The following is a 20,021-nucleotide window of genomic DNA, read 5'->3' on the forward strand; positions in this document are numbered from 1 at the left end:
AGTACTTGGGCCATCCTCCACTGCACTCCCTGGCCACAGCAGAGAGCTGGCCTGGAAGAGGGGCAACCAGGACAGAATCCGGTGCCCCAACCGGGACTAGAACCCGGTGTGCTGGCGCCGCAAGGCGGAGGATTAGCCTAGTGAGCTGCGGCGCCGGCCCTCTTTGCACACTCTTGCATTTATCCTGTAAACTAATCTGCCTCTTGTTTTCAGACAGGGCTTGATGACCACCTCCTCCAGCTGGCTCTCTGCATCTGCTCCCATGAGTGTTTTAGAACTACCAAAGACCTGAGAACATCCATGGGAACTTAAGTGAAGGGTCTTCAGCCCAGAGACCTTTGCTATTACCTCTTTACCTGTCTTTTTTTTTAAAGACTTTCTCTAAATCCCGTCATCCTCATCTCTAGTAGGAAAGCTAACTTGCAACTGCAGCATGGCAAGTCAGAAAATAGTCACTCCTTATCTCTGTAAGAAACCTTCTGCAATGTTTGTACTTCTGTCTCCCTCTTATCTCACTATTTTATTATTGCTTTCTAAAATTTGTATTTATTTGAGTGAGAGAGAACACACACAAGAGTGCTCAGATCCACTGGTTCACTTCCCAAATGTTGGTGGAGCCAGCCAGTGGGGTGGGGGGGACATGAAGCTGGGAGCCAGGAACTTAATCCAGATTTCACACGTGGGTGGTAGGAACCCAACTCCTTGAGCCATCACCACTGCCTCCCTGGTTCCACAATAATTGGAAGCTGGAATTGGGAGCTGGAGCCGGGTATCCATCCCAAGCACTCTGATGTGGGATGGCGATGTCTTAACCATCAGCTTCACCGCCAGGCCAAACACCCACCCCTTATAATTTCTTTTTAAATTATCTGTGTAACCCAGTAGTCTGTCTGCAAGTGCTATGTCTGACTTCCCTGTCACTGTAGTCCAGCACCTAGCATGCTGTCAGGCTTATTGTACATGCTAGTGATATTTGTTAGATGGATGCCTGGGTGAGGTGTATCAGGATTTTCTGAAGCTACCCTGACAAGCAGACAGCAAAACACATCTTTATTTGCCTGGTCACTGGTATTCCTGAGGGAAAAAAATTTCCAACCTATTTGGTTATTCTCTTTCCTTAGATCCTGCTCACTTTTATTCTGCTAGTAGTATTCACCCATAACACCCTGCATGTTGGCCTTGGACTTCCCCAGTCTGGGTAATCCAAAATAGTTCACTTACCTCTGCCGTTTGCTACACATCTGTCAGAGACCCATGACTTGCATATATTATAAATATAGAATTATGATTAATAAGAAAAGTAACCTATTTAGAGAAAAAAGGTTCAGTAAATTAAGGTGGCTGATGGGCTACTTATGTACTTTTCTTATGTTTGAAGGCAGAAACTGCCACAGCTCTTTTTATGGTGGCCATAATCATTTATGTGTGTGTATATGTGTGTTCATTTCCTATATGTATGTCATTGGAGTGGGCTGGTCTTTTTTTTTTAAGATTTATTTTATTTATTTGAAAGACAGAGTTACAGAGAGAGGTAGAGACAGAGAGAGAAGAGAGGTCTTCCATCCGATGGTTCACTCCCCAGATGGCCACAATGGCCAGAGCTGAGCTGATCTGAAGCCAGAAGCCAGGAGGTTCTTCCGGGCCTCCCATGTGGGTGCAGGGGCCCAAGGACTTGGGCCATCTTCCACTGCTTTCCCAGGCCATAGCAGAGAGCTGGATCAGAAGAGGAGCAGCCAGGATTAGAAACAGCGCCCATATGGTGCTTCAGACCAGGGCTTTAACCCACTGTGCCACAGTGCCAGCCCCAGTTAGCTGGTCTTACACACAGGATACTTTAAGAAGTTAGTAGAGAAACGGAATTAAAAGTATGACTTGACTTTGGTACAAAAATTTTGGGGTGAGGAGGTTGGTGTTGTGGTGCGTAGGTTAAGCTACCTACAGGCTTCAATGCCCACATCCCATAATGAACTGCCAGTTCAAGTCCTGCCTTCTCTGCTTCTAATCCAGCTTCTTGCTGATGCAGCCTGGGAGGCAGCAGATGATGACTCAAGTGCTTGGGCCTCTGCCACCCATGTAGGAGACTTGGATGGGGTTCCTGACTCCTGGCTTCAATCTGGCCCAGTCCTAGCTCTTGTAGGTACTTGGGGATTGAACCAGTAGATGGACAATCTCTCTCTGTCACTCTGTCTTTTAAGTAGATTAAAACAATACACATAAGTTTAAATGTTTTTCATAATTGTGTAAAATGTATATTATGAAAAATTTGAAGAAATTTTTGCATTCAGATAAACTTAAATACTTTTAATTTTATTTTCCACAAACTTTTAAAGTATCTTTGTATATTTTCTTAATAATTTTTATCTTGGTGAGTTAAGCCCAAATTGCTGAAGAGGGCTGGCCCAGATCATGTCTTTATTTTCTTTTCTATTATTCTCTGGTTCTATTTTAACCTTGAGATGGCATCATTATCTTAAATTTAGAAAGACATTCATAATAGCTTATTATAGATTGTCATTTTAATACCTTGAAATCTCTTGTTATTTTTATGAACATCAGTGAAGAATTTAAGTACTTTCTCAATGAAAGGTTCAACCTAAGAATTACTCATTTTTCTAGCACATGAAATTTTAATAAGTTTATCACTGAAGTGATTCTATTATAATGCATGTCAAGGAGCACCATGTCTGTACTTGCGTGTGTGTAAGATCTGGAAAGGGTACCACGTGCAGTTCTCAGGGTGGAGCGAAAATTCCAGCTCCATGGCAGATGTCTCAGTGTGACTTCTGTAAACTCCTCACCCACCAACTAGCAGGAGATTTTCAGCGGTATATATTTGAAAGAAAAAAAAAGTATGTAATTATTTTACAGCATCTTCTGGACTAATAGGAGACAGTTTCGGAATGGAAGTGATTGTTGAGCTGAACTTAAAGGCAGTAAGAGGATTTGGATGAATTAACAAGCGTGGGAATTCCATGCTTGTCAGCCTATGCCTTGAGACCCAAAAAAGCATGAGATTTGTGGGGGACCCTAAAGAATCCTCAAAGATGGGAAGGCTTTTGTTGAATAATCTAGGGATAGTTGGAGAGAGAGAAAGAGAGAGAGAGGCCAAGTGTGTGTGTAGTAATGAAATAAAAGCTGTATTTTTAGGAAGGTGTTTGGATTCTTACTTCTTCAAGCACAGCAGCTAATAAAACAGCATGGATAAGACATTTCCCTGTCTTACACGATGAGGAGATGACATGTAAAGGATCTACCCTTTTGTCTGGAACTTTTAAATTTTTATTTATTTATTTATTTATTTGAAAGGCAGAGTATTACAGAGAGGCAGAGGCAGAGAGAGAGAGAGAGAGAGAGAGAATCTTTCTTTCTTCCACTGGTTCACTCTCCAAATGGCTGCAATGGCCACAGCTGGGCCTATCGAAGCCAGGAGCCAGGAGCTTCTTCTGGGTCTTCCACATGGGTGCAGGGGCCCAAGGACTTGGGCCATCTTCTGCTGCTTTCCTCGGCCATAGCAGAGAGTTGAATCAGAATTGGAACAGCCAGGAATCAAACCAGCACCCATATGGGATGCTGGCACTGCAGGCAGCAACTTTACCCACTACCCACAGCGCCAGCCCCTGTCTGGAAGTTTTTAAATGTTTGTTTTTGTATAAGCACATTTGAATGCTTTTTGATAGGTATCATATGAAAACATTTCCACTGCATGCGAAGTGCATGATGAGTAGATTTTTCTGTGTTTTGCAGCTCTGGGACTTGTCCATTTCTGCTGTTATTCACATGTTACTTCATCTCTGCAGGTTGCTGCTCCTGCTCCATTGGGAATGGTGAACTGCACTGCCCATCAACAGAGCCAGTGGCAAACACGAGCACCAGTAGACCTGGGACCCCTTCATTTGAGAAAAGTAAGTGCCTCTGGCTATCAGAATGGCCTGAAGAGACAGATGATTCCTTATCCCTATACTTCAAAAGAACTCTACATAGAACATCTCTAGGAGCTGTAACATGGAACACAGTTTGGGAATAGGGATTTCCAAATGAGATGGGGAAAGTGCTAACAGGATGACAGTCATGCATAGACAGAATACTCATTTGTGGGTAGAGCCACCACCTGCAGTGCCAGCATCCCATTTGATCACCGGTTCTTGTCCCAGCTGCTCCATTTCTGATCCAGCTCCCTGCTAATGGCCTGGGAAAAGCAGCAGAAGATGGCCCAAGTGTTTGAGCCCCTGCCACCCATGTGAAAGACCTGGAAGAAGCTCCTGGCTCCTGGCTTTGGCCTGACCCGGTGCTGGCTGTTGTGGCCATCTGGGGAGTAAACCAGCCGATGGAAGATCTGTGTCTCTCTCTCTTTCTCTTTGTGTTAACTTTAACTTTCAAATGAATAAATCTTTTAAAAAAATTTAAGTTTGGGGAACTTAGCAGGTTAAGTCACGCCTGTGACACTGGCATTCATATCAGTGCCAGTTTGAGTTCTGGCTGCTCCGCTTCTGATCCAGCTCTCTACTAATGTGCCTGGGAAAGCAGCAGAAGATGGCCGAAGTCCTTGGATCCCTGCCACCCATATGGGACACCCTGATGGAGTTCTTGGCTCCTGGCTGTGGCCTTACCCAGCCCTAGCCATTCAGCCATTTGGGGAGTGAATCAGCAGATGGAAGATCTCTGTCTCTCCCCCTTCTTTAAATCTGCCTTTCATATAAATAAATCTTTTTTAGAAAAAGATTCTTATAAGGTTTTTTTTAAAAGATTGATTTATTTATTTGAGAGGCAGAGAGAGAGAGAGAGAGAGGTCCTTCATCCACTAGTTCACTCCTCAAATGGCCATAACGGCTGTGTTAATCCAAAACCAGAAACCAGGAGCTTCTTCTGGGTCTCCCACACGGGTGCAGGGGCCCAAGGACTTGGGCCATCTTCTGCTTCTTTCCCAGGAATTAGCAGAGAGCTGGACTGGAAGAGGAGGAGCGGGGACTAGAACCTGTGCCCATATGGGATGCTGGCGCCGCAGGCAGAGGATTAACCTACTGCACTACGGCGCCAGCCCCATGTGCTTCTTTTTATACCTAATGTTTCTCTACATCTGCATTTCCAAAGCTTTCTTCCTTATTTTTTTTCTCCTTACATAATATGTCAGTAATAAAGCCCATTAGCAAATTGGACATGCTCTCTACTTAAACAACTTTTTTGATTTTTTGCCAAAATCTCTATAGGCTTTTCTTACCTGACATTTTCCTCATTAATGATGTTAGTGCCTGAAAACTTAAATTATAAGGATTTCTTACATTTTCTGGTCATATTTATAAAAATTCTACAGAATGAGACTCACTGAAAGGCTGGCATTGTGGCACAGTGGGAAGGTGGCAGCCTGTGATGCTTGCTTTCCACGTTGAAGCATGGCTCAACTCCCTGCTGCTTGGCTTCCAATACAGCTTCCTGCTGATGAACATGGGAAGGCAGCAGAAGATGCCCAAGTACCTGGGCCCCTGCACCCATGTGGGAGACCCAGTTGGAGCTTCTGGCTCCTGGCTTCAGCCTGGCCTACACCTAGCTCTTGTAACCAGTCGAGTAGTGAAGCAGCAGATGGAAGACTTCACTCTCTCTCCCTCTTTGTCTCTCTCATTCTGCCTTTGAAATCAATAAATTTTTTTTTAAATGAGAGCTATTGTATATGTACTTCAGCTAGTCATATAATTTAGTATCCTTCCCAAACTTGAAATAATTTAAAAGAAAGCCTGAAATAAATCAAAACATGGACAAATAGAATTTTTAGAGTTTATTAATGAAATTTACTCCTCACTCCCTGGCATAGCACAAAAGCAAAATAAATACTACATTTAGGTTGTTAAATGACAATGATATATGAAAAAGGCAAATGAAAGATAGTAAAATTTACTTCTATCATTTTTATAACATCTATATATAATATTTTAAAACCTGGATATTATATATATACATGGATATATATAGGTATATATACTGGATATATATCTACATATATATGTAGAATTTTTAATAATATTTTTATTAAAATGAGATCATACTACAAAGCTTACTCTCCTTTCACTTAGCAGTGTTGTGAACTTTCCTCCATGCCATTAACTATTTTTTTAATTAATTAATTTATTTGAAAGTCAGAGTTACACAGAGAGAGAAGGAGAGGCAGAGAAAGAGAGAGAAAGGTCTTCCATCCACTGGTTCACTCCCCAATTGGCTGCAACGGCCAGAGTAGGGCCAGGCCAAATCCAGGAGCCAGGAGCTTCCTCTGGGTCTCCCACACGGGTGCAGAGGCCCAAGCACTTGTGCCATCCTCCACTGCTTTCCCAGGCACAATAGCAGGGAACTGGATGGAAGTGGAGCAGCCAGGATAGTACAGCACTGGCCCCCTAAGGCAAATTTTAATAAAGGGTAAGAAGTAATACTAAATTTATTTATTTATTTAACCAAAATAGGTGAGCCCAAGTATATATTTATCAGAGGTCAAACTTGAATTACCAATTTAGGCTTTAAAAATTATATACATAATTGAATAATTACATATATAATTAAATAATTATATGTATTTTAAAGATTTATTTGAAAGGCAGAGTTACAGGGAGGCAGAGGCAGATAGAGAGAGAGAGAGGTCTTCCATCTGATGGTTCACTCCCCCAGACGGCTGCAATGGCCTGAGCTGCACCTGTCCAAAGCCAGGAGCCTGGAGCTTCTTCCAGGTCTCCTACATGGGTGCAGGGGTCCAAGCATTTGGGCCATCTCTGCTGCCTTCTCAGGCCGTAGGAGAGAGCTGGTTTGGAAGAGGAGCAGCCAGGACTCGAAACAGCGCCCATATGGGATGCCAGCACTGCAGGTGGCAGCTTTACCCGCTATGCCACAGTGCCTGCCCCTTAAATAATTTGTTAACATAATTGTATAGCATAAGTTATATAGCTATAGGGGCCAGCATTGTGGAGCAGCTGGTAAAGCCACTGTAATGTTGGCATCCCATATGGGTACCTGTTCATGTCCTGGTTGCTCCACTTCCTATCCAGCTCCCTGCTAATGGCCTAGAAAAAGCAGCAGAGGATGGCCCAAGTGTTGGGGCCCCTGCTAACCATGTGGTAGACCTGGATTAAGCTTCTGGCTCCTGGCTTTGGATAGGTGCAGCTCAGGCCGTTGTGGCCATCTTGGGAGAGAACCAGAAGATGGAGGATCTCTCTCTGTTTCTCTGTCTCTTTCTGTAACTCTCACTTTCAAAAACAAAAATAAATAAATCTTCAAAAATACATAAATAAATTATGTAGCTACAAAAAAAATTGTTAGTGGTGTTAAAGGGAACTATTGCCTAGTACTTGTGTTGTTTCAGATAAAAACATTCTTAACTGAAACTCTCCTAAAACATGAAGGAGATTTCTTCCAGTTTCATCTAAAATTATATACTGATTCTTAGCTGAATGTGCTTTTTTGTTGTTTCTCTTAGGAAGTCATTATAAATTTAAAATGCATTCAAATGAAAAGCTCTGATTAAAATTGTTGTGCACACTGTTTTCTAGATGATCGCTGTGAGAGTCGCTGTAACTCCCAGAGCTGTATCCTAGCCCAGGAAGAGGAACAGTATCTCCAGAGCGGAGACCAGCAACTGACGCGACACGTGCTGCTGTGTTTACTTCTCATCATTGGCCTGTTTGCTGTAAATGTTTCTTCTGGTTTTGTTTTGCGTCTATTCCTTTAAATGTCTGACGAAAGTTTTATCCAGGCATCTGGGAGAAACTAAGTTGCTGATTTCCAGGGGCATGGCAGTGAAGTCATCTGAATCCCAATATTTTGCTAAATGTTTTAGAAGGAAGAGAATAATCATTCCCATTATTTGTTGTCTACATGCTCCAGTAGCTCTTCCTGATTAGAATCCATTGATCATTCTATGCTGTGAACCTAGAATTTGGTAAAACTAGATGACTACATTATGTGTACAGGGCCGCTTACTCCTAAGGTACCTGACTGACCTACACTATCTCTCTGAAGATACTCATCAGATAAATAAACTTTAAAAAAATATATAATTTTAACTTGGCTGGTATTGTGGCATAGTGGGTTAAGTTACTGCTTACAATGTTGGCATCCCGTATTGGAGCCCCTGTTTCAGTTCTACCTGCTTTGCTTCTGATCCACCTTCCTGCCTGGGAAAAACAAAAGATAGCCTAAGTGCTTGGGCCTCTGCCACCAACTTGGGAGATCTGAATAGAGCTCCTGGCTCCCACCTGGCCCAGCCCCAGCTGTTGTAAAGTAATAAGAGATGTATTGTAATTTCCTCACCTACTTCCTTGTCAATTGTTCATAGCTTTCAAAATGCTACAATAAATATCTCCATGTATTATGTTTCCTTAGGATAGATTCCCAAAGTTGAGAACCTTGAATTGAAGAATATAGCCATTTCTGTGACTTTAGATGTATTCTACTAAGTTGTTTTCCAGGGGTTTGTATAACTATATAAAGTGCTCTCACCAGCATTAGATATTGAAATTTTTTTTAATTTGATGATTTTGTTAGTGAAACATAGTACTTTTTAAAAAAATGCATGCATTTACTGAACTACCAGAGGAGTTTTTAAAATTAGTTTTATGGGGACAGAATGGTAGCACAGCAGGTTAAGCTGCCCCCTGGGATGCCTGAATCTCATATTGGATTGCTGGTCCAAGTCTCAGCTACTCTACTTCTAATGCATCCTAGGGGGCAGAAGCAGATGGCTCAAATGCTTGGGCTCCTGCTATATGGGAGGCCTGGATTGACTTCCTGGTTCCTGGCTTCAGCCTGGCCTAGTCCTGGCTGTAGTGGCCATCTGGGGTGTGAGCCTGCTGAGGGGGAGACTTCTGTCTCTCTTTAGCTCTTTGTTTTTCAAATAGATGAAAATAAATATACATTTTTAAAAATCAGTTCTATGGTCTCACTTGTGAATCATCAGTTATTACATAATTCTCTAAGATGATTCAAGTGTAACTTGCTTAGGAGTAGGAGATGGGCCAGTTAGCCTGTTAAGGAAACCTCACACTGGGATGCCCATTACATAGTGTGATAGCAGCTAGCACCACCGTAACTGCTGTTCAAGAACAAAAATCAAAAAGTAAGAAATGCTGCCAAGAATTGCTGCTTAGTGGTGTAATTGTTTTCATTGTGTAGAGCTAATTTTAAAATCAGTCCTGTCTCAGGCTAGTCGACAGTGCAGATACATTATGTAAGCTTCTGTATTATGGCTCATGTCGTCTTGCTTCAAATCAGATCAGAGTAGATGCTGTTTGAGTGACATCTGTCAGGAGGAGAGGTTGAAACCTCTTGTTTGAAAGACAAAGCCTCTATATTCTCTCAGTGTTTTTCCCTTTAGTCTTTTCTCCCTTAATAATTAAGAAGATAAGTTATTGTACTGTGCTCTGCAGAGAAATGATTAGCTCGCTTTGTATCAGAGTGCGTTTTTCTCTTCCCTTCACAGAATCTTTCCAGTTGTTTATGGTGGCTATTCAACCAAGAGCCTGGAAGACTGTATGTGGAGTTACAGTTTTTCTGTGCTGTGTTTAACTTTGGCCAGGTACTTATTTACTGAGAACTTCGTGGGTTTTTTGTTCTCCTGGATGGGCTGCTGGGGGTGGGGTGTGGATGTTGTTTTCTTCTGAATCAGATGGGTTGTGTGTGTTTGCCAGCTGCTGCTATACGTGACAGCTGACAGCTGCCTGTCTCCTAGGAGAGAGAAAGTGTTATATTGGTTCAAGTCATCAGAATATACACCGTTTCAACCAGAAATACCAAACAGTTCTTCGCTTTGATTTTGAGATAAGGAATAATTTAAGCAGGAACAAAATGCCCTAAGTTCTTTTTAAACTTTATTGTGATCTTAATAACTCACTTTGGGAAAATAACTTACCTCTCCTGAGCCTTTAATTTAGCTACTTAAATTGATGGATGTCATTTCATTTCTATTTTAATATCTCTTGAACAACAGGACTCTAAATCTTAAAAAAAAAATCATGTGGTATATAAGTTTGGGCAGGCATAGTTACCAGGTTCATTATCTCATTTAAATATCACAGCAATACCTACGGAGTTGGTATTATTATTGTCAATTTAAAAACTAGGGCACTAGGAGTGAGCGTTTGGCACAGCAATGAAGACGCTGCTTGGGAAACCTGAATCTCATATCCAAGTGCCTGGGCTTGAGTCCCACCTCTACTGGATTCCAGCTGCCTACTAAAATACACCCTGTGAGGCAGCCATTTGGTGGCTCAAGTACTTGGGTCCCTGCCACCCATGTGGTAGACCCATATTGAGTTTCTGGCACCAGCTGTTGTGGGCATGTAGGCATGACAAACTAGATGGAAGATATCTCTCTCTCTCCCTCTCCCTCTTCCTCCCATCTTCACTTCCTCCTTCCCCTCCTTTTCCTCCTCTGCCTTCCTAATAAAAATCAATGAGTTTAAAAAAAAAAAACTAGGAAACTAAAGTTATATGAAATAATACAGTAGGTACTATTGCCTATGTTCATGTCACTATTAAAATGGATGCTTAAGGAAATATGACATTTTACATACTGGGAAAATACTTTTTATGTGCAAAATTAAAATTTGATCTTTTCATTAACTGCTTATTTTTTAAAATAGAGAACATTAGCCCACAGATTGAATATCAGGTTGAAAAATACTGTTTGAGCTTTTGCCTTTTAAATTTGAAATAATTTGCCATATAAGTAGGTTAACATTTGTCAGTAGATAAACCTATAAGTTGTTTCCTAACATTAATTTATTAAAATATTTCCAAGTTTTTTGGTCATTATTGTAGGAGACAACAAAGAAACTCTCTGTCTAGACACAGAAGACCTCTATGAGTTTATTATAGTATGAGCATCCCGAGGGTTACTTGAATGCTGATTTAATTGACCTGGGAGGAGATCTGGGCATGAGTATTTTTAAAAATATTCACTGTTTTTCTATGAATCTAACGTTCGTGCCAACAGTAGGTGGTATTGGAGCAGGTTTGAGTTAGAGAATATTAAAATATTTGGGTTATTTAGGGTATGTGATATATAAGGCATTAGAACAATGTAGGTGGCCAGCGCCTTGGCTCATTAGGATAATCCTCCGCCTGCGGTGCCGGCACCCTGGATTCTAGTCCCGGTTGGGGCGCCGGGTACTAGTACTGGTTGCTCCTCTTCTGGTCTGGCTCTCTGCTGTGGCCCGGGAAGGCAGTGGAGGATGGCCCGAGTGCTTGGGCCCTGCACCTGCATGGGAGACCGGGAGGAAGCACCCGGCTCCTGGCTTCGGATCGGTGCAGCGCCGGCCGTAGCAACCATTAGGGGAGTGAACCAACGGAAAAGGAAGACCTTTCTCTCTGTCTCTCTCTCACTGTCTATAACTCTACCTGTAAAAAAAAACAAAAACAATGTAGGAAATGGAAACAGAGTTTATGGCTTTAAAAAAAGTTACTTGATATCCATTTTGACCTTGTGATATTGTTTCAGATCTGACTCCATGTCTAAAATACTAGATTGAAAACTCATACTCTTAGCACTTTGCACTCAAAAAGCCCACTCCAGGCTGAGCTAACCCAGGATTGGTATTAAGAAAGCTTCATTCCAAGGGGGTATCTTATGAACAAAAATTAATGCCTGAAATATTGCATTTAAAATGCTGTCCACACAACATATAGCCCAAGTGATTCAAAGGAGCAAGAGGTGCACAAACTCCACTCTCATCTCATTTTCCTCTTGGAGACGAGTAGTAAGATATTTCCTTCTGGCTGTTTCTCGTTTGGGGTGGAAAAGGTCAGGTCCTTCGTGTAATACTATATTGCGTTCTGCATCCCACCTCCCACCAGTCTGCACTCGGATCCTTCCCTCAGAGTACCCAACAAAAAACAGCTCCCAAACTCCTCTCTCCCCAGGCAGTCCTAAGGTGTTCCCACGTGTGGCTGATAGCTAGTGCCACTTGCCTCATCATGCCCAAATCCTTCAAGCCCTTCCCCTAACCACTAGCCAGTTTCACTTTATATGAATTCTGTCCATTTACTGTGTTATAGTTAGATATTGCAGCAGCATTTATTAATTACATAACTCATCATGAAGTTTTAACTCACAGAAATAAGTAAACACAGTGGGAGACATTTTCTTTTCAAAAAAGAAAAAACAAAGACATTACAGCCCTTGGAATGCTTTGAGTTTTCTTCAGTAAACCGTCAAGCAAATATGGTTACTCAGCACTGGTTTGTATCACTCATTGGAATTAGTAGGAAAGCAGGATTAGGAAGAGGCAGTCAAGTATCCTATCTGCCTCAAGGCACTGAACTTGAGAGAGCCTGCTTTGTGTGTTCCACTTAATACATTGCTCTGTTCAGTGTATGTCTGCTTCCTCAAGCACTACATTTGGCAACTTCCCTCTTTGCTCTCAAAATTTTATTGTGGAGTTCAGAAAAGGTAACTTTGTTTTCTTCCCTAGGGATTTATTTCCTTTGGAATCTTTGGATTGGACAAACATTTAATCATCCTACCTTTCAAAAGAAGGTAAATTTAGTTTTGAGATAAATCTATTTGAATAAAGGTGATGACAGGGCCATTCTATTACGATACTGATATTTTTAAAACTTTAGTTACTGCTAGAGACTGCTGAACACCACAAAGGTTAGCTGTTGATTCACATATTTGTGCAAAGTAATTGCAGAGAGAAGATAGGAAGAACTGTTACAACTCCAGCATTGTAATTTGCATTTTAACAAGAATTGATGATCCCTGACTTCTATCTGTGCCATTAACTACATAAAGTTAAATGAAACTTGAAAGTCTCTTTAGAAATAGAAGTAGTAGGTGGTGTGCTCCCAAAAGTCTATACTTGATTGTCTTTCTTCCTTGACAACAGGATTCTTCTAGCAAAATGACAACTTAGAGAAACCCAAGTTTCCTTTCTAAACTTTTTTGTTAGCCTAGTGATCTTTATATTAAGATTGGAGATTTCTTTATGCAAAATAACGAATGGGAATACTCCAACTTGGGGATAGGAGGAAGGGGTGGGGTGGGGAGTGCAAACCCTTGTATTTCCTTCTTTGTTTTCAAAGTCAAAACTTAGTAAAAGGGGCTGGTGCCTTGGATCACTTGGTTAATCCTCCGCCTGTGGCGCTGACATCCCATATGGGCACCGGGTTCTAGTCCCGGTTGCTCCTCTTCCAGACCAGCTCTCTGCTGTGGCCCAGGAATGCAGTGGAGGATGGTCCAAGTGCTTGGGCCCTGCACCAGCATGGGAGACTAGGAGGAAGCACCTGGCTCCTGGCTTCGGATCGGCGTAGCTCCAGCCATAGTGGCCATTTGGGGGTGAACCAACGAAGGAAGACCTTTCTCTCTGTCTCTCTCTCACACTGCTAACTCTATCTGTCAAATTAAAAAAAAAAAACTTAGTAAAAATCCTAGAAATGCTAATGGAGTTTTATCCTTCCAACTTTGTGAAAAATGCTTAGAAAATGGTAACTGTTCGTTCTTTTCTTCTTATTCTACATCATCATCAAGATGTAGTTGCTAAGGTCAGAATCACTTCATGAAGGAGGAAAAACATAATATGAAGGTCATTGAACTTGGTTATCAGCTTCATAATGTTTATCAGGTAGAACAGTCAACAGTTCTGTTGTCTTGATCTACAGAAACAAAATTGTTCTGGGCTCCAGATCCTACCATTTGACTCTATGGTACAGAAATTGAAAAATGATTAAGCAAAAATACTTGATCTCTGAGTTATTTTTGTATTTTATAACAGTAGAATGAGGAATAAGGAACATTTATTGGTAGAAGCTTAAATTTTTCAAACATATATAAAGGGTTTATGACATGATCAGGTTCCCTACCCCAGCCCATGAGTATGAAAGTGTATACAGGGCCCATGCGGTGGCGTGGCAGGTGAAGCTGCTGTCTGCAGTACTGGCTGCAGTCCCGGCTGCTCCTCTTCCGATCCAGCTCTCTGCTGTGGCCTGGGAAAGCAGTACAAGATGGCCCAAGTCCTTGGGCCCCTGCACCCACATGGGAGACCCAGAAGAAGCTCCTGGCTCCTGACTTCATCATTGTGACCATTTGGGGAGTGAACCAGCAGATGGAAAACCTCTCTCTCTCTCTCTCTCTGCCTCTGCCTTTCTAACTCTGCCTTTAAAATAAACAAATGAATCTTAAAAAAGAAAAGAAAAAAAGAAAGTATATATAGAGTAAGCATGTTTCTGCTTCAGAGACTAATGATGTCCGGGTGTTAGAGATGACAGTTCTGCTGCATGACAGCCTGGGAACAGCCTTTTGGATGGGGTGATAAGGCAGGGAGTGTTTTTCTTTCCTTAAAAATAGTCTCCTTAAATTTCAATTTTCAGACTTGAATTCTTATGGAACAATAAAGAAACAGCAGAGAACAGGGATCCTCCTGTTTCTGAGGAAATAAAAATGACCTGTCAACAATTTATGCATTATCACCGTGACCTCTGTATCCGAAACATCGTCAAGGAAAGAAGGTAAGCCAACTGCCAGTACACATTCCAGAGAACTATATTTGAGATGATTGGTTTTTGATTCTAACAAACCAAATAATTGAGCCAGGAATGACCATACGTGATTGTTCCTTTATAAAGGGTCTTTGAAAAGTTTGTGGAAAATGAAATACCTGCATAGATTTAAATTAAAAAATTGGGGACACCAAGTTAAATGTATCTTTTAATTCCAATTGACACTTTGAAGTTCCCTCATATGTTAAAAGGCAAAATAGTTGTGGGTCAATTTCTCATTTAAAAAATAGCATGTAAAAGAGTTTCATCACTTTGATTTTGCTGTTTTTAAAATGTTATAATTTCTGATTTCCATCAAAATGTAAAAACTGTAGAATGAACCAAGGTGTGGTAGAACATTAGCATTCACTGCATGTTGTCCATTAGTGTCACAAAGCTTCAAGATACACTGGATTTAGAAATAATTTTGTATTCCCATCTCCTAGTGGTATTTCATATTATTAATGCTGTTGTCAAGAAAATGAAAGGAAATTTATGCCTCTTAATTAATTCTGCTGCTCATATTTCATCTCAAGTTCTAATCTTTAATATGTGACATATTCATTCTTCTAATGGAATATGCGATAGCAGAAAATGATGAACTTAGAATAAACAAATGTTACACCATTTCTGGTTGTCACAGGAAAAAAAAAACAATGTAAAGAACCTAATAATTTTGTGTATAAATGAAAATATGATACCATTCAGAATGATTTGTTTACATATATTATGCCACTCTGTTTAACATACATGTCACTATAATCATAAGGTAACCTGGTATAGACAGTGGAAAGGAGACTCAATGAGTATGGATTAATACTAGAACTTGGTGGGGCGCCAGTTTTGTCCCAGTTGCTCCTCTTCCAGTCCAGTTCTCTGCTGTGGCCCGGGAAGGCAGTGGAGGATGGCCCAAGTGCTTGGGCCCTGCACCTGCATGGGAGACCAGGAGGAAGCACCTGGCTCCTGGCTTCGGATCAGCGCAGTGCACCAGCCATGGCGGCCATTTGGGGGGTGAACTAGCGGAAGGAAGACCTTTCTCACTGTCTAACTCTGCCTGTGAAAAAAAAAAAAATACTAGAACTTAGCTCCTGAACACTCACTTATTAGCTGTGTATGTCACACTGGAAGTGTTCAATTTTCTAAACCTTAGTTTTCCCTGTCTTTAAAATATCTGATTCTTGGGGTTATTTGAATTAGATAACAAAAATGTCTATGATGGACCATGCCCACTTTCTGGCAATCATAAATTATGAAAAAAAAAGTTTTCTGACCATAAAATTTGAAGATACAATCTATGGATAGTTTCAATAATTTTATTTTACTTATTTGAGAAACAGAGGAAGCATGAGCACACTACTTGACCTCTGCTGGTTTACCCCCAAATGTCTGCAATGGCCAGGATGGGGCTGTGCCAAAGTAGGGAACCAAGAACTCAATACAGGTCTCCTATGTGGATGGCAGGAACCCAACCTCTTGAGCCATCACCCCATCACCACCATGGCAGGGAACTGGAGTCAGGAGTTGGAGCTGGGTATCGATCCCAGGTACTCCAGTGTGGGACATGGGTGTCTTAACTAGTGTTTCAGCTACTCAGCCAAATACTTGCACCTTTCAACTATTTAAACTGCTTTTTGATATTAAAAAAGAGAACTCCATGTTAGCTCTCTCAGACCTACTGTCCTTGTCGACTACTGTCAGGAAACATAGCTCTTACCATTTGCTGAGCTGCCTTGGGCCCAGATGGCTGAATAGGCACCAGCTGGTCCATACTCTACCCCTTTCCAGACACTGTGGTCTGTAGTGTCACATCCTCTGACACTCTGTACAACTCCACGGGCTATTGTTACACCTGCCTGATCACAATCATCAGGAAGCAAATGCTACTCAGCTGGTGTCTGGGACAGAAAGTGTGATTCTATAAATTAAAGATCAACAAGGAGAAAGAAGGCTCAGACAGGTTGCCAAATGAGTATTCAAGCTTTTGTTGAAAGTGATATTTACAGTTATGAAACAAATTCTAAGTGAAATACTGATGTTAAAATATTGTGATTTTATGAAAATTTTGTATTTATTAATTTTTCTTTTACTAATTAATATCTGAAACTAGTATATATTCACTTATGGCTAAATGTTTTCAAATTTTCATGACTATTTCTCATTTCCTCTTGACCTCCACCCACTGTTTCCTGCTGTCGAGCACTTCTGTTTTATAGCTTGACTGATGCTTGTGGACAGATTTGTATTATCGATCGCATATTTGTATAAAACTGCACAAAATTCATATAATTCGGTTTTTTTTGCACTTCTCTTTCCTTATTCATTTGTTCATACTTAAGGCATCCCACATTTGCATTAGGAAGATAAAGTTTAATAATTAAGTAGATTCATAATCAAAATACATTTTTTAAATCTTATATTTGTAGCAAGACATCTCACTATTCTTTCTTTGCTTCCTAATGAATCAAATTCCTGACAAACACATCAGTATGATTTTCTTTGGTGCTGAGGCAAAAAGAAAGGCTCCATGTGGGCAATACAAGCTGGAAATAAAATTTGATGAATAGGTTAGTAAAAATAGTCACTTAACTCCTTGTGAAATATATAATGTTTTAAGACAATTGAATTACTTAGTATAACTAAGACATAGCAAGCTATAAAATAGATATTTATCTGTCTACCAGATTTGATTATAAAAGGCCATGCTGCTGTAAAAAATTTCTTTTAAGATACACTTGTATTATCTATTTCATTTTTTTATTGTTTAATCATTCCTGTTTTCACAAACATTATTGGTGTCTTTTCTTTTCCTCCAGTGGGCCTATGTAGGGTTATATGAGCTAACCCTTTAAACTCAGAACAGTCTCATTCCTGCCATGCTTTTAACTATCATTGCTGTCTTCCCTGTTTCCTTCTGTTTTTCCTTTGTTGTCCTCTGTCATGCAGTGCTGATACCAGATTTACAGAACATATGGGTGAATCATTCCTTTGACATACAGGTGTGGTGCAAAGACTTCTGCTGGGACCTTCTGTGGCTGTGACCTGGTAAACTGGCTAATTGAAGTTGGTCTTGCCTCTGACCGTGGTGAAGCCGTGATATATGGAGATAGACTGGTGCAAGGGGGAGTCATCCAACATATTACCAATGAATATGAGTTTCGGGATGAGTACTTGTTTTACAGATTTCTTCAAAAGAGCCCTGAACAGAGTCCTCCTGTTATTAATGCAAGCCCCGCCTATGAGGAAAGATATAAAGAAATTGAACATTCATCACCTTCCTCACTTTCACCTAACACCTAAATTATGAAGGAGAGAATCCCACATGGAATCATACCCTAGCCCCAGATCTGTTACTTTTTAGCTGTGTGACTTGGGCAAGTGACAAACTCTCTGAGCTTCAGCTGCCTCTTCTGTGAAGTTTGACAAGATGTGTTCCTATCTCATGTAACATTCTGTGATTTTTATGTATATGTGAAACACAGAGGAAACTGACTTGGGAAAAAGAAAAAAACAAATCAAAATTTAAAAGTTCTGATAATGAATAATAATTGTTATAAATTACAGTAATATGCCAACATTTAAAACTCATTGTTTTCTGTAAATGTTTGCTATAATTTCAGAATCAATATCAGATTAACTAGCTGTTTCTTTACGTTGCCATGGCAAGTGTACTGTTGGCAGGAAATGAACCTTAAATTATGACAACTTTGCACTATAGATAGCACTTCCTAAAAAAAGAATTTTAATGTTTCTAATAAGAGGGTATTATTCTCTTTATGTTTTCCATTTTCTTGATGAATATTACTCATTCACAGTCTAGAAGCACTATTTTTTTAAGGTTCATCTTTTCTTGCTTTTCTATCCACAGTACTAACCTTTGCACTTAGGAAGGTAATGTAACCTCCACAGATTATGTCCACAGCCCTTCACCAGAAATATCATCTGATATTTTGTTTTGTACTACAAATAACGATTTGAGCATATTCATTTAACTACTGTCAACAGAATCATTGCTGTGTGATATATTATTTATGGTGTTTTCACAAAGCATCATAGGACAGAAGGGTAACTACTATTTTATTCCTTATAGTTAAAAAAAAAAACCTATACAGTTCAAGCTAAAATTTAAGAACTTAGCCTCCTACTGTTACCTTTAGAATTTATTTTTTAAGTAACCATGTATAAAAAATCTATACATTTTAAAATTACTAAATATTAATGTCTATCATAATCCATTTAGGCTGCTATAACGAAACACTATAAATTAGACAGCTTATTTCTGGAGGTTGGGAAGTCCAAGATGAAGGCACTGGCAGAGTCAGTGTGTGATGAGGGCCTAATTTCTCATTCACAGATTGTGCCTCTTGCTCTGTTTTTCACCTGGGGGAAGCGAAGAACTCAGCCCTTTTTAAGACCACCAATGCCACTTGGGAGGGCCATACCCTCGTGACCCAATCAATTCCCAAAAAGCCCCTACTAATGCCATCACATTGGGATTAGATTTCAACATATGTGTATTGGGGGTATACAGACATTCAGATCATAGAACCCTCATATGAGCTTTATCTTAATTAAAAAGAGATCAATTCACATGACCATCGAGTATCTACTTAATTATTAGGTGTTAGTGCTGGTCTAACTTATTTAAAACACATTTTAAGTATTTAATTATATCATTTTTAGTGTCTCATATATAAAAGCCATTTAGAAAATAATTTATAGGGTTGGTGTCATTGCCCTTTTAATGTAACAAATATAATTTTTTTAGGAAACCTGCATGGAAACCTGTGTGTTTAACAATAAATTATACAAATTTAACAAGTAAGTTAGTATACTACTAACCTATACCAACTTTGTGATTAGGTAATGGGGATGTTTTTAAGTTGAATTGTCTTGCTACAGAAATTTTTTAAAAAATGTATGGCCACATTGTAACTCTGAATGCTCAGAGGTAAGTGTAAGGCCTCACTGATGTGCCAGGAGACTTTTACAGTTACAGTAACAGAAATCCTCATTCACACGCATGCAGGCAACTCAAACTCAAGTGGGGAATTTGTGAACAAGTCATACTACATATGTTCTGTTATTTGCAGGAAAGGCATCTGAAAATCTTTTTCCACGGGAGACACTAAAAGAAAAACTTGGATCAGAATGATCTGCAGTTTCAGATAATAAAGGCTTTTAAGAGTTCTTTTTAGAGTTAAGGACATGCTAATTTTATTAAATGAATATATTTGTAACTGTTACTTTCTCACTGACAAAGCAAGTTTCTCAATAAAATGTCTATTTTAACTTGCATTGCCAACATCTTTTCTTGGAGTAATCTGAATAATGCAGAAGCCATCACAGAGGTCTTTTCTTTAAGTTCTCAATGTTTTCTTAAATGGTTTCCTGAGAAAGTTCAATTCTTCACACCCCTGTGGGTTCTCTGTACGGGGCCTCAGCCAATTATGCATTCAGTTAATTTTTTTATGAATAAGTCAATATGGCATTAGATTCTTTTTCATACATTTCATGAT

General features: G+C 40.0%; 1 protein-coding gene across 4 annotated transcripts in view; it reads left to right on the plus strand.

Moving 5' to 3' along the window:
- GPR155 (G protein-coupled receptor 155) overlaps positions 1-19,800 on the plus strand; it is a 48,950-nt gene extending 29,150 nt beyond the window's left edge. For 2 of the 4 annotated variants that reach the window (XM_051848500.3, XM_008258765.5), the window contains 6 exons: positions 3,798-3,902; positions 7,521-7,657; positions 9,449-9,544; positions 12,441-12,505; positions 14,338-14,475; positions 17,449-19,800. In XM_051848500.3, the coding sequence (XP_051704460.1) occupies positions 3,798-3,902; positions 7,521-7,657; positions 9,449-9,544; positions 12,441-12,505; positions 14,338-14,475; positions 17,449-17,494 (587 nt within the window). In that variant the 3' untranslated portion in view covers positions 17,495-19,800. The remainder of the gene's footprint in view (positions 1-3,797; positions 3,903-7,520; positions 7,658-9,448; positions 9,545-12,440; positions 12,506-14,337; positions 14,476-17,448) is intronic. The other 2 variants (XM_051848498.3, XM_002712193.6) reach the window with 1 other exon arrangement.
- The last annotated feature ends 221 nt before the right edge of the window (positions 19,801-20,021 follow it).

This window comes from Oryctolagus cuniculus, chromosome 3 (genome assembly GCF_051225735.1).
Source record: "Oryctolagus cuniculus isolate XC-2025 breed Fujian yellow rabbit chromosome 3, ASM5122573v1, whole genome shotgun sequence".
Classification (NCBI taxonomy): domain Eukaryota; kingdom Metazoa; phylum Chordata; class Mammalia; order Lagomorpha; family Leporidae; genus Oryctolagus; species Oryctolagus cuniculus.